Genomic DNA, 22,908 nt, shown 5'->3' with positions numbered 1-22,908 from the left:
GACAAATTTGGGTTCGTAAAATAGTAAACAAAACACTTATTTATAAAATCCAAACAAAAGAATGTTTATTTTAGTTTCATCATTTACTTGAAGTATTTTCTTGTCTAAGTATCTGCGTTATTATACCTTTTGTTTCCAAAATATCACCCAATAATTTCTTCCCTAGCCAAGACAGAAGAGTGAATTTTGATGAGGATAACGGTTCTTTGAGTGTGTTGAGCGAGGGGTACAGTATGTGCGGAAGCTTTACAAGGCTAAAATAAAAGTCAGTATAAATAATAATGAATGAAAGCACAAGTACTAGGATGCGCCGGCCAAGTGACTACTGGTTCTTTAGTTCCTCTGACTGGTAAAGCGTCATGTCACAAAAGATCTTAATCCTTGTATACATCATCTTAAAAAAAGAACCGTTTAACTAGAGGTAAAGCTTTCACACAAGCATAGAAAGGCTGGCCAGCACAGAGGGGAAAACTTACGAATTGCGCACTGTCCAGAAAGCCTTCTACAATGCCTGCCAAATAAGCACAACAATTGAGCTGACTCATTTCCTTAGGAACTGAAATAAATTTGTTGAATAAAGGGTTGTTGTCAACGATCATGTCTACGAAAGTTAGATCAATATGGTTCACGATGGAAAGTAATGAAGCTCTTTTTTCAAGCCATTAAACTTACATTCATCTTCATTCTCTTTTGACTTTTCCAAAGAGTCTGCATGTCGTCCAAAAAGGTATTTCCATAACGTAGAATGGATGTATTGAAGAATGTTCAGTATTCGAATTTCACGTCTGGGATTTCTTTCTCTCCAAATTACCAGCTCTACCAACCTTTGTCCGACTCGATATCCATGTTCATTTAGTCTAGAAAGAAAAAAGAGTCAGCTGCAATTGCAATGTTTTCTTCCAACCAGGTTCATACTTTTCTTCAAATTCTTGAATACCAGATACTTGAGACTGAATCCTTTGAATTAATTCACTAAATAAAAAAGCAAAACAAGACAAGTTTACTTCAGCATTACGGATTCGATTTAGAGTCTGATCATAGATATTTTTACTCAACAGTGGAGCCGTTGAAGTTAGTGACTCTGACACTGAACTCTTAAACAAGTTTTTATTGTGGGATTGCATGTATGTATTTGTTTAAGTCTTATGCACTTGCGTAGATTAAGCCAATTGACTAGAATGTATGATGTTGAGGTATGATATTAAAATGCAGCGTAAAAAAATCGGGCTTGTGCCTAACAATTCATTTGTCGTGTAACTTGCAATGCCAGAATAATTCAAATTTAATTGTTTTATATATTTATTTTATTATGAATCTACCTAAATGCGATTTTAAAACTACATAGTTCTTTAGAAAGATCGCAAAATCTGATACTTTTCAACACTTGTATTAATTAAACGACGTTTACCTATACTAAAGATTCAGCATTTCAATAAAGTAAGCTTTATGAATGTAGTGATAGTTTTAGCCAACTTTTAGAAATCGAACTTTCGAAATTACTCGAATTCATCGAACAATACCATCACTTTCATAGCTTTCTCAGTGCTTTATTAAGCTGTATTAATTACTGCATCACGCATTATTATCTCGAGAGAAATTGGTAACATCAAAAGAGAAAAGACAACCACAATTAAGACTGAAAACAAATTATCATCTGTGAATTACTTTGCTCTTGTCGAATAAAGAATGAATACTGCACCTTCCTTTATCCCGCCCTAATCTATATTCAAGTAAGATCTTCTAAAGCAGGAACAAATAATTCGCTTTTTTATATTCACATGGTTGATTAGTCACTTAGCTGGTCATCAGATTCACTAAAGACACCATCCGGAGTAAAATCTCGAGAGTCATTTTTTTGGCTCATGCGCAGTCCCATTCTCTCACGCAAAGCTTTACGGATGAGATACGCCTTATTACCGCTTTCTAATTCCTCATCTGTCGTTGAGCTCGTCAATTCATGAGGATAAGGTGAATATAGATATACATCGCCCTGAGACGGAATAAGGGCCTCTTGGTTCATTTCTGTTTCGTGGAGTTGGGATAAATTATCTACATCGGATTCGACAGAAGAACTAAGACGACGAGTATACCTCGACGGATGCTCTTGTCTTTCTGGAACCAGGCGATGAACATCGAAATCTGGAAATAATTCAGGTCCTAATGTGTTGATTACGTCTGTAACTTCAGCAACAAGTTCTTCTCGTTCATGCTGTAAAACGTAAACAGCATTTGCTTTGGATGGTATTAAGGCCAGGAAAAGGGGTCGGATGGACTTGTAAATGTCAACAGCCACTTCTCCAAAGCGCAAGGCCGCATAAGTTACCATAGGAAACAAGATTGACGAGATTAAAGGGATAGCATAAACAAATACACTCGAATGCGGAATTAATTTGTACGAGTAAATAAAATAACAACAAAGCAAAGCATAAAATGAGTATAAGATGGGGGTCATGCCCAAAGCGACCAGTAACTTCCAGGTTGCCAGAATATCCCGACCTTGGATTTTAACAGTGGATCCCCTCAAAGCTTCTTCGGCTTTACGAACACTTATTCGTTTCGCAGCAATAAAGACCGGAGAGAAAAGGATAGCTCCTGGTAAAGCACCAAGGGTTAGCAAAAAGAGCTTACAGCAGCTATAAACTAGTTTGTACAGAATTAAAAAACGGGAGTAGCGGAGGCCTTGGACTTGATGATCGCGAATTCCCAAACGGTATAACTGTCGATTATAAAACAGGATCCTATCATGCAAACGCATTACACGGGGATCATTCTTAAAATGATTATATCCTGTAATCAATTTACGATTCAAGTCGACTACTTTTGGCAATGAAAGCTGCACGTGAGCTGGCTTGTACAATCGGCGACATGCTTGGATAACCATCAAAGTTTCATAATCGGGAGTTTGTACAGTTACAGACAAGAGTGAGCCATAAATCATATCCAACACATTCTGTATAGCCTCACGGCGTTTCCCATTTTTATAAAGCTGGACATACTCTTCAGGGATAGATAAGGGAGAACCAAACTCTAAAACAGCTCGCGAACGAAAGCGATGAGGATGGAAGTAATTCATACCACAAGAGACAATTTGAAGGCCGCAATCCGGATTTTGAGAGAGAGTTTCAAGTGCCATGATGGCAACGCCTGCTTTCAGAGGAAGCATTTCAGGACGGTCATGTGAGCCACCTTCTGGGAAAATTGCAATACAAGCACCTTCAACGAGGCGTTTTCTAACTTTATCAAATACTATTGATTGATTAACTTCAGGAGCCACTTTGTAAGTGCACCCCTCGGGTGAGTGGAGCATACGCACAGCATCTTCTTCACGAAACTCACGTTTAACACGTATTAAAGTATCGCTTTCAATGGAGGCTATATGCGTGCTTCCAGAATTATTTGGAAGTATAATGGTGTCTCCAAGATGATGATTTGTAAACTCCGTGCCCTCCCCATGAATCTCGCTTTGGTCTCCGTCAGGTACAACGAAGATTTTTCCTTTACCACGCTTAGCTAAATCTTGTGCACGCTCGACTGGAATTGCACCGAAAGCTCTAGAAAATATACCAATGATTTTTTGCCGATAGCTCTTCGCAGCAACCAATGTTGATGCTCGACGATTCACTTCTCGTCGTAATTGAAGCGTTAATATCAAAGGATCAACAAACTAACCAAAGTTAAAAACACTGACTGATAAAAAAGAATCCTGTTTACTTACCTGGTTGGCATGAGGAGCAGCAACGAGAATAACAGGTCCCTTTCTGGGTACACGAAAAGCACCTCTGGTTTTAACTTCCCGAAAGAAAAAATCAATTAATACTAAAGAAGCAGTTAGCTATTTGACTGCACTTGGCCATCCTCCAGAGTCAGATTTTACTCATGCTCATTCTTAAACTTACTTGACAGGATCCATAGTATTGTATCATAAATGAATGGATAATTCATTTTATTTTAAATATTGACCTAAAAAAGGCACTCAAAAACGTTTAGTTTAATGTCCTTTCCCTCCAAGATATTTGCTAATCGCACAAATGCTTGAAGGCACATGCACAACTTTTCGTTTGACGCATCAGTTCGTTTACAGTAGTTCACTAGACTACTTTATTCTTGCCAACTCTATGTTGGCACTCTAAGCATGGAGGGTACATTTGCCGCTGGCCAAGTCACGAACATTCTAAAAACAAGGATATGATAAATGTATGTAAACTGAGAATACTGGCTAAAAGAATATACCAAAATCAAGAAAAGATTTAATTTCTAGATGAATTGTCAAACAAAAGGCCATTTCTATTAGCTGTATGAAAGTTAAAAAAACTTTTTTGTATCCTCTTGTGAACGACATGCTAGCCCCTTTTATAAGCCTTCACCAGCGGGGAATAGTAACAAGACTACAGCTCTGCATAAGTTAATTGAATGACTATGCGATATGAAATGATGATAAAACGAGTTTATTTTCTTCTAACCTTGAACCAAAAATGCAAGCAGCATCCCAAACCAGTAAAATTATGTATTTTTTAGTAGGATCGTTTACCAATAACAGTGAACCCAGATGAATTGAAAAAAAGACAAGATTACTCATCATGTTGGTTATCTTCATCCTCTTGGGGTTCTTTTTCTTGGCCTGCTTTACGAGATTCTTCTTTCTCTCTTCGTGCTAACTTTTTCTGCTCTTTCTTCAAACGCTTCCGCTCCTCTTTCGATACGGCAGCCATGTCTTCTTCACGGCCATGCTTTTTTGAAGGTGTTTCTTCTGATTTGCTAGGTGTTTCCTCAACTATTTCTTTCGTTGATGGAGTATCGTTGACTGGATTGCTAGCAAGGAGTGGAACATCTTCACCTCGCAAATACATCAAAACTCGAGTCAATTGAGATAAAACACTTTCACTTCCTGACTTTTCATCTTGAAATTGCTCAATCTTTCGAACGTATCCCTCTAAAAAGCTGAGTGATTGATCTTTGCTGAGTTTGGCAGTCTTTCTTAAGGCAATGGTAGGAGGACAATCTGTAGCCATTTTCAGTTTATATATATACAATGTGTTGTATTGTTGTAAAAGAATTCTCCTTTGGAGCCTAGGAAAGGCCTTTTTTGTATTAATACGATGGTAAAGAAAAGCTTCTGTTTGGTATGCAAAAATATAAGGATTATAAAAGTAGTACCGAAAATCCAGTTTACCGCAATCCGCCGTAAGAATACTTATCTACAATAATGAATAATTTTTTTTACCTTTCAGTAAATATATTATGTTTTAGATAAATGCAATAGAAATATTATAGAAAAAAAATAGCAAAGACCATGGAAGTGTTTTAGGAGAATTTGAGAGTGTTTATATTCGAAGCGGTTTCATTGACGACGATCCATCGTCGTTTGTAAGTTTGATACGTTTTCTTCTCGAATTCGTTACTTTCCCAACAGGTAAAGAAAGGAACGACTTCATATATACCGGTCTGTTCTCTCTGCGATAATTTTTAAAATTTAAGTGAGCTATCCATCGCGAAGGAGAGAAGTATTTGTCTTTTAAATAGTCGACCATTTCAGAAGTTTTGACAATTTGAGCATTGCTTTTTTTTCCTTTTTCATTATTCAGGATTCCTTCATTAATCATCCTTGACTCAATTCTTCTTGCATCTGTAAGGTTACAATCTAGTTTTTGTTAGTAAACCAATTTCAATCTTCAGATAGTCCTGATTTTTGTGCATACTTAATCGCTTTGCTAGTTTTTGCGTTCCTTCGTAACCGAAAACCCAAGAGAATTGAATTGCGCGTCGATAAGCTGTGAGCACTGTCATCCTTTCATATAATTGAGGCTCGGATTCACTAAGAAGGCAAGTATAACAAAGTAGAGTGCTGGGCTGGCGAGGATCACTGTCACTCTCAAACCCATAGCAGCAGCAATGAATCCATCCGTTACAAGAATCGCATTCAAACTAAATTATGTTAACAGAAATAAAGAAAGTAATTTTGGTGATACTTACCATATCCAACTCTTCACTATTGTCACCACATTCGCAGCTTATACGGTTTGCTTCATCCTGCATCTTTTTTGTAGGTATTGCCTTTGGTTTAGCTGTAGGAATATCTCCTTTTCTTAGATCAGTATTTTGATTTTTAATCTCTCGTAGACCAGTACTTGGAAGACTTGTTTCGGGTTGTCTATCAATTTCTTCCAATTCGGGCTCCAAAGGCTGAGTTAATTCTATAGGTTGAGTATTCCACGGTGGTTGCAAAAATGCCTCCAATTCAGAATCAATCTTCACCTGCGAAGCGGTAATTGGGACTTCAACGTCATCGATTTCCTTTTCCATCATATCATCACCAATGCTCGTATCGTCGTCATTCTGGTTTTCTTCATTTTGTAAGACAACGAGACTATACCAGAGTTAGTATTTGAAACATAAAAACACTATACTTACGAATCTCCGCTTGCTGTGATCGATGTGAGGTTTTTTAGGTTTGCGGTATGGGTACACACAATGGATTTAACGGTTTCATCTTCTTCGAGGGTTAAACGAGAGTCCAATTTCGTTCGATTCAAAGAAACGGTATCTGTTTGAGTCATAATTTGAATACATTTCATTTCTGAGCTTGAATCTGCTTGTTTATTAGCTTAAGAAGATGATTACACTTGATTACCTTCTGCTTCGGTCTCGAATTGTAAGTCCTGTAAGAGTTGTCTAAAAAATGGTTTTACAGATTTTTCGATGTCATAGTTAAACAATCTTCCATCTAAATTCATTTCAAAAGCATAAACTTTGTCAATATGTTCTGTTTCAATGTTTGATTCCCGTAGCCCCTTGGTAGAAAACACAAGGTAGGTCGTGAACTGAGTCTTCGATAAAATAAAAGGATTGATATATAGTTTCTGTTTGTTTAGTTAAATGTTACAAACGCGAACATACAATGTTTTCTAAAAATTCGTCTGCATATGAGTCAATTCCTTCTCGAATACGTACAATAGGAATCGTAGGCAAAAGCGCGTCTTTCTTTTCACATAAAGCATCCTGCAAAGATTCAATTGTTTGATAAACATTTCTATGGAAACAATTCCTTTTTATATTAGTTTAAGTATCCTCATCAGAAGTCTACAGGGTGTCATTTTACAACGGAATTTACCTTGAATAGCAGATCATAGAAACTGCAAGTAAAAACAACTCTTTCAAGTTTAAAATATCATCTGGTGTAGCTTCTTCTCTTATTGATTCCATTTTTTATGTTAAGTGGCTAAGGGTTCATGCTTGGACATGCAAGTTCGCGATATAAAGCGCGTCGTATTCTATTTAGTACGATATCTGGAGAACTTTTGTCGTGAATTGTCATGTGGGATACGTCATAGCAAATGTTTTGTTATATTCATTACCTTACAGTTCTATAAGAGAATATATATGGCTGTTTATTCCGAATATAAGGCTAAAGGGCTTCGATATTACAAAGAGTAAACAAATGAGAAAAGGGCAATTCAGGAAGAATGGACAGTACCAGTATCCAAATCCTAGTGGATGAAGACAAGCTAAATTGAACTGGAAAATTAGATATATAAATTTACATTTGGAATTTTGTAATAGAAGAGTCGATTTCTTAGTATACAATCTACTGATCAGATCTTCTGCAATAGTGAATATTCTAACAATTTCAAAACGTTGGTCGACAATAAATGTTTGACAATTTTTGAAAGTAACGAAGAAACCAAAAGTGTTATATTGCTTTACAGCGTTACCCTACGTGAAATATTTGCGGAAATAAAAATTCGTTGAAATAAATGGTCTAGTAGCTCACAATGAAATATAATATTTTATAAACCACAAAAAAAATCATAGTGAATAACAATAACAATAGCAACAACATACTTTCCCCTGTCCCAGCTTGTCCCAGCTGAATACTCGTTTCGATCCCTCATTGCCAATCAAGTGAATATATTGAGTAGAAAAGTTTCACTCCATCCCCAACTCGTATAGCAATGTATCATATTTTATTCCATATTCTGTTCTACGTGGATATCTGGTATTATGCTCGGAGGATAGTTTTCATTGTTCATAATTGTAAAAGTATCATTTATTAAATGTGTAGTCAAGATAACTTAATTAAAATATGTTTTCCATGCAGCTTTTGTATCGTTATAACAAGAGAGAATCAAAAACAGAAAATGCTATTATCATAGATATGAACATGAATTTCGAAGTTATTAGCAAAAGCTAATAAAGCTTACCACTTGACAGTACCAGCATTGAAGTTTCCTTTACTTAGAACAAATTGAACGTTACATGCTTTCATCTTAATTATTAGAAAGGATGAATGAAGGTACTATCACGTTCATAAGTTACTGTTCGAAGTCCGTTGGACATCCCAGTTTGTTCCTACAAAACTTGAGTTCCTGCTTGGCGTCGATAAGAAATGAAAAAAAAAACCTTCATAATAAAGATTATAAACTCAATGAAATGACATCAAACATATCATCATGGAAAGATTTGCAAATTTGTCTACAACTTGCAAAAACGGAAGAGTAGTTTGTATAATACAAAGAATAAAATAAATTAATTCATACCCATTAAAGAGCGACAAGATAAACGTTTCATCTTTTCACAAGACCTTCAGGAGGAACTAGATGATGCAGCAAAGTCTAACACATCGATCCAAAACCGATTATCCCGTAACACAGCGGCTACACAGATATTCTCATTGTAACCAACTTGCCATATTGAGTCCAGTTCTGTCAGTAAATCACGAACCAATTTACCACTTCGAATATCCCACAATTGTAGCTTATTTTTACTACCACTTATAATCTTATTTTCGTCATGCTGGAAGAATATATGACCAATCGGACATTTTAAAACGCAGAGACATTTCCCAGATTTTGTATCCCAAACTCGCAATGAATTGTCCGGAGAAGCTGAAGCAGAGACAAGATAATCGTTTTTCAAAGTTACTTGACTAACCAAACTTGAATGTCCATTGAGAGTCCGTACTAGTGCACCTGTTTCTATATCCCAGATTCGTATTTTAGCATCAAGACCGGCACTCATACAGTGTTTCCCAGCACTATCGATGGCAACACTATAGACTCGACCGAGATGTCCACGCAAAATATGCAGACAGTCACCGGTCGATGCTCTCCAAATGCGCACTGTGCCATCATAACTTGCACTTACAATAGTATCGCCTTCGCAAGCTACTTCTCTGATAGAATCTGTATGACCCCTAAGTGTTCGTAAATAATAAGGATTAGTTGAAGTAGGAGAATGTTCATTTTCTTGTTGGTTCATAAAAGGGGGATCATTAAGGTCGGGTAGTCTCCATAGACGAATTGTGCAATCACGAGAACTAGATACTATATAGGGCGGCATTAATGAAGCAGAATTATTATTGTTTTCCTCTTTAGCAAAATTATCGGCATTTATATTATTTTTGCAAACAATTTTAATGCAACGAATGGTGGATCTATGTCCATGGAATACTTGTTTACATTCTCCCGTACGCAAATCCCATACACGTATAGTCCTATCGGTTGAGCCAGTAACCAAAGTATCCCCAATATATTCAAATGTCCAGACTTGACCTTCGTGTTCCTCTAAGCTTCGGATCAAGGCACCCGTTTTTGTGCTATACACGTTAATGTTCGGGCTGCATGTGCTCACAACAATTTTTTCATCGTCGAACTGAACTTTTGTAATCAGATCAACACCATGCACGGGAAAGGAATAGTGTTTAATTCTTTTTGGAGCGTCCATCCAGCGTTTCCGAAGTTGGTAGTGTCGTAAGTAGATTTTCTTCATGGTATTACAACTGGAGAGAGAATTTTTCAAACAAAGGGTTTTAATTTGATCATCATAAGAGTCCCAATAAAAACCTTCTCGAATAAATAGATTTTTCCAAAATTCATCGTTGTGAGACACCATTCGAGACCAGCTCCGACAAACTTTGGAAACGGCACAAAGAGAAGAAGCATCCAGGTAGCTGAGTACAATACGACTGATCTCGGGAGGGAAATTTGAAAGCAAATCCTTTTTGAAAACTGGAGTCAAAAATTCTGAAATCATTTGTAGAGCATGCTTGCTCGACTTCTTCAAAAGATGAGAGAGTAAGTAGTGTTGAACGGGTTGGGGGAGTGATTCAAAGGTATTGATAATATTATCAAGGTGTAAAACGGAATCAAGTTCTTTGCTTTTCTCTTTAAGGAATACATTGGGGTTTTTATAGGAATTTGAGTTTGGCTCAACGGACAAAAAGGTTTGAGAAGACATAGAAGTACCCTCAGCGCGTAAAGATTGCACGGAAGAGCTACTTTCCATCCGAGCTTCATCATCTGCAATAGTAGAAGCACTTGAGGATTGTTGGCTAATATACATGGGAGAACCCGGGGCCTCCTTGAAAGGACAAGAACTTTCTGCTTTGTCGCAGAGGTTTTGGTGAAAAGAATTACAGTTTTCTAAAGAAAAAGATGGAATAGCACGTTTTTTATGAGCCGCGTGGGTTGTTTGGGACCCTGCTGGTCGTTTAATCGGTTTGGGGTTCGGAAACTGGATGCGATTTATATCAGCAGTACCAGAGTCCCCTAACACCTTTTCGAGAGCTTTCAAGTTTTCATCATCTGAAAAATCTGGGTTTTCTGTGAAAGTCCAGACTTTTTCATTGGAAGCTACGCAAATCTGCAGAGGAACTGTTGGAGAATCTTCAAAATGATTACTAGGGTCTTGGCGAGCATCTTCTACCTCTGCATGTACATTATCAAAAGAAGGAATGCTCATTGACTCTACAGAGGGTGTTCGTGTTATAGTTTTCGCTGTCGAAGGATTGGAAACTTGGATAGCTAAATCATCAAACTCAGCAGAAGAATATGTTTTTGAATTCCAAATCTCCATGAAGAGAAAGTAACTACTATTTGACAGTTACAGCGTTTGCAGGACAAGCGAAACGAGATAACAATAGGAAACGTCTGTAGAAGCTTTCTATAATCCAAGTCTTACAAAAGCAGACCGCTTCCAAACATATGCTTAAGAACGGATATTTTACAAAAAGAATACACTCGCACCAGAAAATTCTGAATTTTTTGCTGCTTATTGTACGGTGGGTGGTCCTTTTGGTTGGTAGCAACAGTCTATCCTTTGATTAACCATAGGGAAGCTCAACTGTTACCAAAAGTAACATAACCTTAAGAGGATATTGAATAAAAGGATTGAAAAGCTTATAAATTAGGAATTAAATTGAAAAAAACATTGTCAATTGTTGATTGAATCAATTTGTCACGCATACCCTAAACATACATTGCTCTTTTTGAATGAGAAATTTGATTTTTGTTTACACTCTATGTAGCAAGCAACAAAAGTTTACGTCCTATGTATAAGACGTTGTTACATGCAAGAAAATAGGTCAAGAAATAAGGGAATCTAAATAAAAAAAAAGATCCTATGCAAGAATTGAGGAATTCAAATGATTTCATAAGAATTGGACGAAACTCATCCTTTTTTAAGTCCTCTCAATTTTTACGAAGAGTAACTCTGTTTATAAATTCTTCAATGCCGTTATCCAACAAACGAAGAGGAAAGCTACGTCTCTATTTGTTTCGATACGCAAACGTCAAAGGAACGAGTTGGACTTGGTGAAATTTTATATTACAGGGTTTGCAATTCACAACTGATGAACTGATGCAGCTAAGCCTTTGATAGGAACCTAAGCCTCAATTTTCTTTCCGTTTCTTCAATAAATCCAGAAAAAATTGTACGACCGACCTAGCGCTCTCAAGCTCCCTCGACCTGCTTTTGTGTGTCATTATGGCACGTTGTTCTTCATACGCGAAATCGCAAATGAATTCATAAACCCTGTAGAAACGAAAACATTGTTTATATTGTTAAATAAAGAAATTGAAAAACAAAGAGTATTCGAAAATCATTTCGCATTGTTGTTATTCTCTTAGCATCTTAGAATATGATATTTTTCTCAGCACCTCGGGTGAATTACCGTCTTTCGCTGGGTATTCATTCGCTTTCCAAGGAATAATCCATGTTGTTTGTCTTGCCAATTTCGTAGAACCAATTCTTACAAAAGCGACTATACCAACGGTGGAACGCCCAAGAACAAAAAGAGTCGCATTTGCCAGATTGTCTATTTTTGCCTCATCCTATTATGTATTAAGCGGCGCCCCATTTCCCCCTAAATTTTTTTTTGAATATCTTTCCCCTGATTCGCTAATAATACGGGACACTGATTTAGGTGAGGGCGGGAAGGGGAGTTTTGGCCAATTAAAAAAAAAGGCGAAAAAAAATGACAGGGGCTGATTCTGATTGGAAGGATTTTACTTGCCCCGTTTCAAGGAACAGGCGAGTAGTAATATTGATCATGAAGAAAAACAATTTGACAGGCTTTTCGTATAATTAAGTGGCAATTGCCACGGATTATTAGGGAAAAAGAGATATTTTACTGTTTTAACAATGGTATAAATAGTTGAAGGATTCCCATTCTGTTCTGTGTACTCGACAAATCGATCGACAAGTCTTGATACCAAAGCTCATTCTTTTTAAAGCTATATCCATCTTTACATTTTTGTTGATCTTTTCAAGTCAAAATGCTTTTCAGTAAATTACTTGTATCTGCCATTTCTCTCGTTCCTTTGGCTTCAGCTGTTCCAGTAGGAAATGTCCAAGGCCACCGTCACCACAATCAGACCGCTATTAAAAGAGATGGTGGTGGATTCCAAGACGGTGTCTACGACTGCTCCCATTTCCCTGAGGACCAAGATGGTGTTGTTAAGCTTGACTACTTAGGCTTCGGCGGATGGACCGGCGTTCAAAAGAACGACGGTACATTTGGTACTGCTTCCACTTGCCAAGAGAACACTTATTGCTCTTACGCTTGCAAGCCTGGTATGTCCAAGACCCAATGGCCTTCTAGCCAACCTTCAAACGGTGAATCTGTCGGTGGTTTGATTTGTAAGAATGGCAAACTTCACAAGACCCAACAGAACTCCAACAACCTTTGCGAAGGTGGTAGTGGCAATGCCTATGTCAAGAATACCTTGGGCTCTAACGTTGCCATTTGCCGTACTGACTACCCCGGTACTGAAAACATGAACGTTCCTACCGACATTGGCGCTGGTTCTCAGCAACCCCTTTCTGTTGTCGACGAAGACAACTACTACAACTGGGGCAACAAGAAGACTTCTGCTCAATACTACGTTAACAAGTCTGGTAGATCTGCCCAAGACGTCTGTGTCTGGGGCAACGAAGGAGATGACTTTGGAAACTGGGCTCCTTTGAACTTCGGTTCTGGCTTAACCGATGGCAAGATCTGGTTATCCATGTCCAAGAACCCCTTGAACTCCCAGTCTAATGTTGACTACAAGATCTCCATCAAGGCTGATGGTGGTACTCTTAGCAACGACTGCAAATACGAAAATGGTTCTTTCCATGGAAGTGGTGCTACTTCTGATGGTTGTACTGTTTCCGTCACTGGCGGTGGTGCTTACTTTGAATTGTCAAACTAAGCTAGTTTGCAATTCTTTTCGCCTAAGAAAAAAAAAATTTTTTATGTTCATGTTTTGATTTTTAATGGAAAGATAAAAATCCAAAAAGAAAATTCATTTAAAAGGATAAATAATGACTTTGCATTTGTTTGATGATTTTTTGTTTTGCATTTTCTGTTTGTTTTGCATTTTAATTAGATAATATATAATAATAAAAAAATTCTGTTTTTTTATTTGTTTATTGCTTGTTTAGAAGTATTAGTAAACAGTAGACATTTCCTTGTTCATTGCCACGTTTAACTGGGTAAATTGGCTCACTCACAATATGCTTGGTAGACTACTAAATTTTTGCAAGATGAGGAGACAGTTAACGGATAGTTGGCAGAAATAAAAAACACAAAACCAGGGGAGATGGAAGCGACATCTCCGTTTTCACCTTTAAGGAGACCGTTTCCTTCTACAACGATGAGAATGCTAGGACCATGAATGTCGCGGATGGTTTGGCTTTGTTCAGGAGCAAGGGTAGTTTGTAAAATATTGAATTCTTCAATAGGAGGTTTGTAAACGACTGTTTTACCGCTTCCATGAGCTTTTGGAAATGGAACGGGGCGTGTAAGTTGTTCGTCAGCAGTACCGGTTTCATAAGTCAGATTTTTGATCAAGGTACCCTTATCCTTGAATTTGGAAGTAAATCCTGAACGAATGACGTTGTCACTCGAAGCCATACATTCTATAATGTTACCAGCAATGTACGCATGAGGATCCAATGCACGAAGGAAGATGGATTCTCCAGGTTGTAAATTCACGTGGTTCAAAATAAGCGTAATAAAAAGACCAATATCATTGGGATATTGGCTGTTGAGACGAAGGATTAATGCACTCAAGTCATGACCACCGAACGACTTTCCTCCAAAGTCCTGATCAGTATCCTTGGCAAATTGAACAAGTTTAGGGGCATACTTTTCGAGTTTATCATTATCATTATTCATCAAAACATTGAATAATTTACGAAGAGCATCCTTCTCGTTCTTCTTGTATTCATTTTCAAATTCCACAGCAGCCTCTTCTCCAACAAATTCGCGCAAAGGAGGGATATTCTTTAAGAACGAAACAATTTGCTCGCCTTGGCGGAATCCACAGAGACCTTGGAATTGTGTCAAAGCAAGCGCCATTTCAGGCTTGTGATTATCGTCCTTGTAATTTTCTGGGTCATTGGCATGCAATTCTTTTGCAAGTGTTTTGTCAGGGTGAGCTTGCAATGAAAGCACCTTATTTATAGAAAGGACCTTGAACAAAAAAGGAAGTTGGTTACCATATTTTTCATAAATTTTGTGTCCCATGGTTTCTGGTGTCAATATTTTATCAAGAGTTTCGCCAGTCTGGATCACGATTGAAGGACAAGAATGATAAGAGCCCATCCATAACTGATTTTGTTAGCGTTTATCGTAAAAAGTTACTTTTTTCATCAATTACCTCTGCATATGGCTTCTCTTCGTCAACTTCAAACCCACTTCCATGCTTAGCAAACTGGGCGGCTAAGGAGTCATGTCCAACCCTGCCCCAGTCGTATTCCATTACTTGACATTTTAGGCGATACATATTATCTTATTAAACTGTTCTCAGTGTTGGAAGAAGTTAAAGCTTTCTGGTTTTGGTTCCTTCTATATGCGTCATGAAACCAGCGATGTTAACAAATAGCGAGTAGCCATGCTACTTTGCGCTGTATAAGACACTGGGCAATTTTGTAAACAAACAAAATATTTAAAGAGCTAGGGTAGTAGCAAGGATATTCAAGAGAAGGAATGAGGTTTCTTGATAATACAAGCGTCCAGTAAATGTGGCCTAGCTGGATTTATCTCGCGCGGGTTTTCTAGCTTCAGCGGATTTGGAACCGTCAACTTATTGATGAAGTCCTTTTATACTAGAAGAAAAGTGGTGGAATTCCAGCAAAAGGAAGCAAGGAAATCGAGATACAAAGAAAGACCAAAGTGAAACGTTTCACTAGATATATGGAAGCTTTCAAAGATCTTCCAAAGCGAAAAAATAAAAGTTTCTCAACTACTCGTACCGTGTATCAGAGTACAACCTTGTTTTTATCATCATCAACGAGAAATTTGAAGTGCTTTATTCTAGTTTATATAATAAATAAATAAAATTTTTTTATAAACGATAAAGCAAAGATGCAAAGGTCGTGAATGACTACATCCTATATCCTTTTTTTGCTTTTCATCTAAGAAGGACAACATGGTTTTCTGTTTTACGCCGACGAAATTGTACTTTTTCAATCTCTCATTTTTAAGTTCTTTTTTTATTTTTTGAGCTTTTAATTTGGATATTTTTGAGTAATCATTTGCTTTTCAGAGTCAAGAAAATAAACTATCACAGCTTGAGCAAGAAACTTGAGAAGTCTCGACACCAATTCCTTTTGTATATCCCTTAAATGTTGATTGAATCTACGTTCTTTCACATAAATTTTTTTGAACGCAAATTCGACATCGCAAAGTATAATTATATTACGCTACCTTCTGCACTACTGAACCGTTTTAAAGGGAATCCGAATGAAAAAATCTGCCGGAAAAGAGGTCGCCCTGTTTGATCGCGCTGTAGACCAGTTTGAAGAAGGCCATTTTTCTCGTAGCTTGAAAACCACCCTTTCGATTCTGAAGAGAAAGCCAAAACATGCCGAAGCCATAGCATTGGAAGGACTAAATTTATGCAAATTGGAAAACTATCAAGATGCTCTGTTAAAATGCCAATTGGCAATTAGTTTGGACGCTAAATCTCGATTTTGCTGGCAAGCTCTGGCGATTACTTACAGGGATCGAAAGGACTACCATAGCTCTCTTAATGCCTACAAAAATGCTGTAAAGACTTCACCAGAAAATGAAGGCTTGTTGTATGATACTGCCTATCTTCAGTTTCATTTGAGGCTTTACGACGCATTAGTGCAATCATGGCAGACACTAGTCTGCATGGACTCTGAAAATATGGAATATCGATTATGCCTTGCATTATCCTATTACCTTTCTGGCTCTTACGACTGCTGTCTGGCTCATTGCACAGACCTTTTAAGATTTTATGAGTTGGCTCCCAACGCATCCTCAAGACTTGCATGTTTCATTCCCAATCTGGCTTTAAAACAAGGTCTTCAATTCCATGATTCGTTTCATCTTTTTCATATGTATTCGTCTTTTATTTCTAATGACTGGCAGCGAGATGAACAGCTAGCAAATCTGTATTTTCAGTTTCAAAAGTACGATGAAGCCTTACTTTTGTATGGTAAGCTGACTGCCAAGTACTCTTGTAGAAATGAATTTGTATGGAGATATTTAAAAAGCTTGCAAGAGCTTACAATTTCCAAAGGATTACCCAGAGACGTACTGTATGGTAAATTCCAATATCTGTTGGAATTGTTTCCCAATGCAATGAACATCAAAATCCTCATCCTACAATTTTTGGTTACTGGCAACCTTGAATATGATTTCTTTTTGGAGCATCTGCTCACATATTCTAAAAACAAGGGTATACCCTCCACTATTTTGTTACTAAAATCATCGATACAAGGTAATTTACCATTCGCCTATAAAATAAAGGAATTTTTAATTTTTCGCCTGCAGAATTCAGAGAAGGATATTCCAACTGCACATCTCTGGAACCTTTACTATCTCAGCTGTCTTACATATTTTATTTTGGACTATGCGAGCTCTCTATATTGGATCGATCGGGCAATCTCCAACCTCCCTACTCTTCCGGAATTATACTCATTAAAAGGTAAAATTTTGTTTCGTTTAGGTGAATGGAGTGATGCTATTCATACTTTGACCTTTTGCTGCGAACTAGACAAAGGGGATCGTGCATTAGCCAGCCGGCTTGCCAAGATCTATTTCCACATGGATGAAAGTGAATTAGCATATCAATCTCTTTCCAAGTTTTGCAAAGATCGGTTTGGTGGAGTTCCCACTTATCTTGCTGAAACCGAATGCATTTGGTTTCTCATTGAAGACGGTGAATCTCTACTTCGTCAGCAATGTTACGGATTAGCACTGAAAAGGTTTCACCAGCTATATATAATATTTAAAGAGTGGTCAAATCTCAGCTTTAATTATCATACGTACTGTGCTGAAAACGCTGAATTTGGGCAGTACTTGGAAATGGATGGATGGACTAAGGCATTGTGGGATTCACCAGCGTACCTTAGAGCCGCTTTAGGTGCGACAATTATTTATTTAAAATTACATGATTCTCCCTATTTCAAATATGGAGAAAATGCCCGTGCAGTGCACTCAATGAGTGAAATTGAGCAAATTCAATTTGATAAGGACCGAAACCAAAGCGTAGCAAAATTACATCTTCAAGAAGAATCCAGGATAAAAAGAATCATACTGGATGAAGACGAAGATCCTTTAGTGATTGATCACGATCTTTTTGGAATGGAATTGTTAAGAACCAAAGACCCTCTTCAAGAAGCGATGAAGTTTTTGTATCCACTTCGTTTGGATTGCTTAAAAGGATGGGGATTCTTAAAGGTTTTAGCATCAAAAATTTACAATTCTAAAGGTACGGATTTATGATTGATACAATTTTTTAACCTAATTTATAGGTTTGCAGTTGAAAACACAGAAAATTTTAGATAACCTATAATAGACAAAACAATTATTATGTTACATGCATAGACATATCCAAAAGATCCCAATAAAATATATTATTATTATAGACCAAGAAACAAAAGCCAGACCCAAATTCGCCAAGTATTATCCTATGAAGTCCATTAATTGAAGTTATGAATCCTGCATATTTTCGTCGCTGTCGGTTTCCCAGTCAGGCTCTTCGGGCTCACCTGCATCTTCTTCAGGATCCGGAACACCGAGTTCATTCAAAACTTGTAAGATTTCTTTCATATGCTCTAAAATTCCTTCGTCATCCCACATCGTTTTTTGGTAAGTAGCCAATGCTCCCAAAAAGTACGACTTGGCGCTGATCAATAGTTCTTTAACGTCATCTTCTGAAACACTTCCTTGCTCTTGTAAGTTTTGAGCTTCCACGTAGCAGTTCCAACCAAGCAAGTACCATACATCGACAATCTCATCATCTTCTTTCTGCAAATAAATTAACAAATCGTGGGCTTCTTGATGCATTTCAACTTCAATTAAAAGTCTTGCAACAGAAGTGCGTATAGCATAGGTGGGAAGATCTATACTGTCCTCCATGGCGGCGTTCGAGATTGATTGTAAGCATTGTTTAAGCGCGTCTTTCGCTTCTTCAAAGTTTTGTTGACTAATTCGCATAGATGCAAGAGTTTGTAATGCCTCAGCATTAGTATGATCAACTTGTAAAGCTAGATTGGTGTACTTTTCACATTGACTTTCAGCTTCTTCTCGCATACAAAGGTCAGTCATAAAAAGTTCAGCAACACTGCAATATGCCCCTTGTAATTTTTTTTTTACATCGACATCATTGCAATTCAACTCGTATAGCCGGGAGAGAATGTTCAATCCTCGATCGTAAAGCAGTAAGGATTTCTCACTATCTTCAATTATTTGGGCCATCCAAAGATACTTTTCATAGCCGCTATCTTCTTGTAAGTTGTCGCTCCGCTTTATTGATTCCCGGAAAGCGTCCTTGGCTTTCTTTATTTCTCCAAGCTCAGCGAAAGCTTCACCAAGCATTTCATGAGCACGACCATCATTTTCAGAAGCCTTTTGTACAGCCACTTGCGCAAGTATGATGGCTTCAGAAGGGTTGTTTTCTTTTAACTTATCGCGAATACCACTGAGATCAGCCTCAAATTCAGACATTTCCAGAATTTGTAACTTTGGCAAGAAACGGTCTTAGTTTCAGTCTTTACGGTATTCTTTCAGAATCTATCTTTATTTATCGAATTTTAAATTCATTTAAGTTCTCTCGCCTGAGGAACGAAAATGTATGCAATTTGCTTCTAAGTGGTTAAGTGTAAAATTGAATACTTTAGACATGTACGTGTATACATACCACTAGAAGTGCAATCCAATTAAAAAAATAAAGCGGTTTGGGATTTTTGGGTGCATTTAGAAGATCTTTTTGTTTATATTAATTTGAAATAGTACTATTAATTTGATTTAAACCAGTATCCTGTATTCGCAAGCGCAGGAATAGTTCGGTAAAAAATGGCTATTTATCTTCTTCACTTAGCTTCGACACATGCCGATTTTCATATACCTGAATTGGAGACGTTAGCAAAGATTGAATCCGTTCAATATCGATGGATCAAGCCTTCCTGTATAAGGAAAACTTCAGAACTACAAGGAAATAGCGTTGGAAATTATCGAAGTGAAAAGCCTGTATACCCCATTAATCAAACAAATGCCACTACATTGAATCCATTTCTGTTGGTAGAACTTGAAGATGACGCGTCTGCTGCTAAATGGGTTCGAAGATCGATTTTCTGCAAAGGTGTCTACGAGTTGTATGGCTCTTCAGAAACATTTGATAGTTTGCATGATTATCTTTCAAAGCTTCCGTCTCCTCCTTGGTTAGACTATCAAAAGAATACTTCGTATAAATTCACATTTGAAACTTTCGGCACTCGACGAACAATGGAAGAACAAATATCCATCATAAATGATTTTGGATACATGAAGTTGGAGGGGTTGGTCTCAATGAAACATCCCGAGTGCATTTTCACCCTCTTGGAAAATCGCAGTAAAGATGTTGAAGGATCAAAAATGTATTTTGGTCGTTGGTGCGGTGGTAGTTCACGAGATGCCATTGAGAAATTTGATTTGAAAAGAAGAAATTATATAGGGATCACTAGCTTTGACGCTGAGCTTTCACTAATTACAGCTCAGATGGCTATGGCGATGCCGGGGAAATTGGTATATGATCCATTTGTTGGCACAGGAAGCTTCCTATACACATGTAGCTATTTTGGTGCATTTACTATGGGTACGAAAATATTGAAGTCTCTAATGGTTTGCTAACATATTTAATCCAGGTTCTGACATTGATGGAAGGCAAATGAGAGGGAAGGGAGGGAAATCGATACGATCTAACTTTACCCAATATCGATTGGCAAATTCCTTTTTAGATGTTTTTACTGGAGACGTAACCAATTGTCCCCTCAGGCAAGACTTTCTTCTGGATGCAATTGTTTGTGATCGTAAGTTTATGCTAAACAAGGCTTATTTACTAATCACTTCATTAGCTCCATATGGTGTACGTGCAGGCGCAAAGAAAATTGCAAAATCTTCGTCAGGTCCTTCCACGCCAAGTCAATCAACTTCTGCTTCAGCATCAACACCTCATTACCCTAAACTTGAGCAGTATCAGATTAGCGACATGGTTTTTGATCTGATCTGTTTTGCAGTCAAGCATCTAGTAGACGATGGCCGATTAGTTCTTTGGCTTCCTACTATCACGGAAGAATATAGCATTGAAGACATCCCTCGTCATCCTTGTCTCTCTTTAATATGCAATAGTGTCCAACCATTTACGCATTGTATGAAAGAAGCTTGTTGATATTTTTACTTTCTCACTAACACCGGTCTAGGGTCTCGTCGCTTGCTAACTTTTGAACGTTTACCTCGATCTGAAACAAAACAGGTATCATTAGAAGATATGCAAATGACTTCAAAGACTCCCTCTCATCATGATTTCCGTAGAAAGGTATGACCGACCTTTGATGTTGATTATTTCTTTACTAACCCTCTTTAGTACTTTATGGGTGCGAATCGTACTGCCTAACCTTTCTTATAAATTAAGTAAAAATAAACTAAATCTTGACATTAAGTTATGATCCACACATCTGAGTTAGTAAATGTTCATTTTTTGCAAGCTTGTATAATCATTAAGATACTTGATTAAATTTTTCAAAATTCCAATGCTCTCATAAACTCTACTTACATAGTTAAGTCCTTGAACATCCGGTCTTTCTATATAGTTTGCTTATACCTCTACCTCCACCTAATCCTTGAAACTGTGATACAAAGTCCCTTCACTAGAGCGGTTCTTGTTTTATAGAATTCTTAGAATTTTGACTTTTGGAAAAGAGATTTTGTAAAGTTGTCATTTCTCTGTCTCTTCCTCTGCTTGTCTTTTCATCTATTGAAAGGAAGAGTCGTGGCATTGCTTCCTTAAAGGGCGAAATTATTAGGGTCTTAGAACAGTCTTGTATATATACTTCACAAAAGTAGGATTATGATTGCTCTTGGTTTAGAAGGCTCCGCAAACAAGTTAGGAATTGGCATTATTCAACATGATGCTAATGGGGAGGCGATCGTCTTAGCAAATGTCCGCCATACCTATATTACTCCTCCAGGACAGGGATTTTTACCTAGCGATACAGCTAGACATCACCGTGCTTGGATTATCCCATTAATGAAACAAGCATTCGCTGAAGCCAAAATCTCATTTTTTCAAATTGACTGTATCTGTTTTACTAAAGGTACGATTTCTTAAAATAATTATCTTTTTTTTACTAATTGATTAATCCTCTAGGACCCGGTATTGGTGCACCACTTAATAGCGTCGCTCTTGTAGCTAGAACCCTTTCCTTAATGTTCAAGAAACCATTGGTAGCGGTGAATCATTGCATAGGACGTACGTTGTATAAACTTTTTAAATACTGACTACTTCATAGACATTGAGATGGGTCGTGAAATTACAGGTGCACAAAATCCTGTCGTCTTATATGTGTCTGGTGGGAATACGCAAGTCATAGCATACTCTCAAAGAAAATATAGAATATTTGGTGAAACTTTAGACATAGCAATTGGAAACTGCTTGGACAGATTCGCTCGTGTAATTGGATTATCAAACGCGCCTTCCCCTGGTTACAATATTATGCAAGAAGCTAAACGGTATGATCTAAGTGAAATATTTAAGCCCGAAGAAATACTAATTGTAATAGTGGAAATCAATTCGTTGAACTGCCATACACTGTGAAAGGAATGGACTGCTCTTTTTCTGGTTTACTCTCTGGTGTTGAAGCAGTTGCAAATGAAGCAATGGATGGAATTAATGCAAATGAAATCACCAAACAGGATCTTTGTTATTCCTTGCAGGAGAACGGATTTGCAATGTTGGTAGAAATTACAGAGCGCGCAATGGCCCATGTTGGTGCTGATTCAGTTTTGATTGTCGGGGGCGTTGGCTGTAATGATCGCCTTCAACAAATGATGGGAGAAATGTGCTTGGACAGAGGTGCTAAGGTGTATGCTACTGATGAAAGGTTTTGTATCGACAATGGAATTATGATTGCTCAAGCAGGTTTGCTTGCTTTCAAAACTGGAGGAATATGTTCTTTAGAAGATTCAACAATTACCCAAAGATTTAGAACCGATGATGTACATGTAGCATGGCGAGAATAAATAACTGGTTTTACGGCATATAATTTAACCAATAACTAATATTAGGGTAAAATAATAAAAATTTGGTACCTACTATACTAAAAGGTTATTTTATACACAATTCCCTTTCGTTTATC

At 37.4% G+C, this 22,908-nt stretch overlaps 11 protein-coding genes across 11 annotated transcripts; 4 read left to right on the top strand and 7 right to left on the bottom strand.

Annotated features, from left to right (window-relative positions):
* Positions 1-143: 143 nt before the first annotated feature.
* trs31 (TRAPP I, II and III complex subunit Trs31) lies at positions 144-1,124 on the bottom strand (the record flags this gene model as incomplete). Its single annotated transcript, XM_056179471.1, has 4 exons — positions 144-254; positions 477-601; positions 673-857; positions 916-1,124. 4 exons carry the CDS (start codon positions 1,122-1,124, stop codon positions 144-146), a joined length of 630 nt encoding a protein of 209 aa, XP_056034834.1.
* Positions 1,125-1,786: 662 nt separating this feature from the next.
* On the bottom strand, positions 1,787-3,942 carry sct1 (glycerol-3-phosphate O-acyltransferase Sct1/Gpt1; the record flags this gene model as incomplete). Its single annotated transcript, XM_056179470.1, has 3 exons — positions 1,787-3,664; positions 3,716-3,816; positions 3,897-3,942. The coding sequence occupies 3 exons, from the start codon at positions 3,940-3,942 to the stop codon at positions 1,787-1,789; spliced, it is 2,025 nt and encodes a 674-aa protein (XP_056034833.1).
* Positions 3,943-4,568: 626 nt separating this feature from the next.
* On the bottom strand, positions 4,569-5,009 carry ker1 (DNA-directed RNA polymerase I complex subunit Ker1; the record flags this gene model as incomplete). Its single annotated transcript, XM_056179469.1, has 1 exon — positions 4,569-5,009. One exon carries the CDS (start codon positions 5,007-5,009, stop codon positions 4,569-4,571), a length of 441 nt encoding a protein of 146 aa, XP_056034836.1.
* A 312-nt stretch (positions 5,010-5,321) lies between these two features.
* hop1 (linear element associated protein Hop1) lies at positions 5,322-7,200 on the bottom strand (the record flags this gene model as incomplete). The annotated part of the gene is made up of 7 exons (XM_056179468.1): positions 5,322-5,638; positions 5,697-5,922; positions 5,971-6,364; positions 6,409-6,586; positions 6,629-6,857; positions 6,895-7,042; positions 7,109-7,200. The coding sequence occupies 7 exons, from the start codon at positions 7,198-7,200 to the stop codon at positions 5,322-5,324; spliced, it is 1,584 nt and encodes a 527-aa protein (XP_056034835.1).
* A 1,380-nt stretch (positions 7,201-8,580) lies between these two features.
* Positions 8,581-10,851, bottom strand: pop1 (cullin 1 adaptor protein Pop1; the record flags this gene model as incomplete). The annotated part of the gene is made up of 1 exon (XM_056179467.1): positions 8,581-10,851. One exon carries the CDS (start codon positions 10,849-10,851, stop codon positions 8,581-8,583), a length of 2,271 nt encoding a protein of 756 aa, XP_056035221.1.
* Positions 10,852-12,551: 1,700 nt separating this feature from the next.
* On the top strand, positions 12,552-13,469 carry psu2 (cell wall beta-glucosidase Psu2; the record flags this gene model as incomplete). The annotated part of the gene is made up of 1 exon (XM_056179466.1): positions 12,552-13,469. One exon carries the CDS (start codon positions 12,552-12,554, stop codon positions 13,467-13,469), a length of 918 nt encoding a protein of 305 aa, XP_056034829.1.
* A 293-nt stretch (positions 13,470-13,762) lies between these two features.
* mpi1 (mannose-6-phosphate isomerase Mpi1) lies at positions 13,763-15,047 on the bottom strand (the record flags this gene model as incomplete). The annotated part of the gene is made up of 2 exons (XM_056179465.1): positions 13,763-14,872; positions 14,922-15,047. The coding sequence occupies 2 exons, from the start codon at positions 15,045-15,047 to the stop codon at positions 13,763-13,765; spliced, it is 1,236 nt and encodes a 411-aa protein (XP_056034832.1).
* A 959-nt stretch (positions 15,048-16,006) lies between these two features.
* On the top strand, positions 16,007-18,019 carry nat1 (NatA N-acetyltransferase complex regulatory subunit Nat1; the record flags this gene model as incomplete). Its single annotated transcript, XM_056179464.1, has 1 exon — positions 16,007-18,019. One exon carries the CDS (start codon positions 16,007-16,009, stop codon positions 18,017-18,019), a length of 2,013 nt encoding a protein of 670 aa, XP_056034831.1.
* A 207-nt stretch (positions 18,020-18,226) lies between these two features.
* Positions 18,227-19,243, bottom strand: acl4 (assembly chaperone for ribosomal protein Rpl4, TPR repeat protein Acl4; the record flags this gene model as incomplete). The annotated part of the gene is made up of 1 exon (XM_056179463.1): positions 18,227-19,243. One exon carries the CDS (start codon positions 19,241-19,243, stop codon positions 18,227-18,229), a length of 1,017 nt encoding a protein of 338 aa, XP_056034988.1.
* Positions 19,244-19,591: 348 nt separating this feature from the next.
* Positions 19,592-21,167, top strand: trm11 (tRNA (guanine-N2-)-methyltransferase catalytic subunit Trm11; the record flags this gene model as incomplete). The annotated part of the gene is made up of 5 exons (XM_056179462.1): positions 19,592-20,369; positions 20,419-20,583; positions 20,629-20,922; positions 20,974-21,089; positions 21,138-21,167. 5 exons carry the CDS (start codon positions 19,592-19,594, stop codon positions 21,165-21,167), a joined length of 1,383 nt encoding a protein of 460 aa, XP_056036209.1.
* A 453-nt stretch (positions 21,168-21,620) lies between these two features.
* On the top strand, positions 21,621-22,792 carry kae1 (EKC/KEOPS complex N(6)-L-threonylcarbamoyladenine synthase subunit; the record flags this gene model as incomplete). The annotated part of the gene is made up of 4 exons (XM_056179461.1): positions 21,621-21,867; positions 21,921-22,022; positions 22,063-22,282; positions 22,333-22,792. The coding sequence occupies 4 exons, from the start codon at positions 21,621-21,623 to the stop codon at positions 22,790-22,792; spliced, it is 1,029 nt and encodes a 342-aa protein (XP_056036333.1).
* Between the last annotated feature and the right edge of the window lie 116 nt (positions 22,793-22,908).

Source organism: Schizosaccharomyces osmophilus, chromosome 1 (assembly GCF_027921745.1).
Source record: "Schizosaccharomyces osmophilus chromosome 1, complete sequence".
Taxonomy (NCBI): Eukaryota; Fungi; Ascomycota; class Schizosaccharomycetes; order Schizosaccharomycetales; family Schizosaccharomycetaceae; genus Schizosaccharomyces; species Schizosaccharomyces osmophilus.
This window is presented reverse-complemented; position numbering and strand designations above follow the sequence as displayed.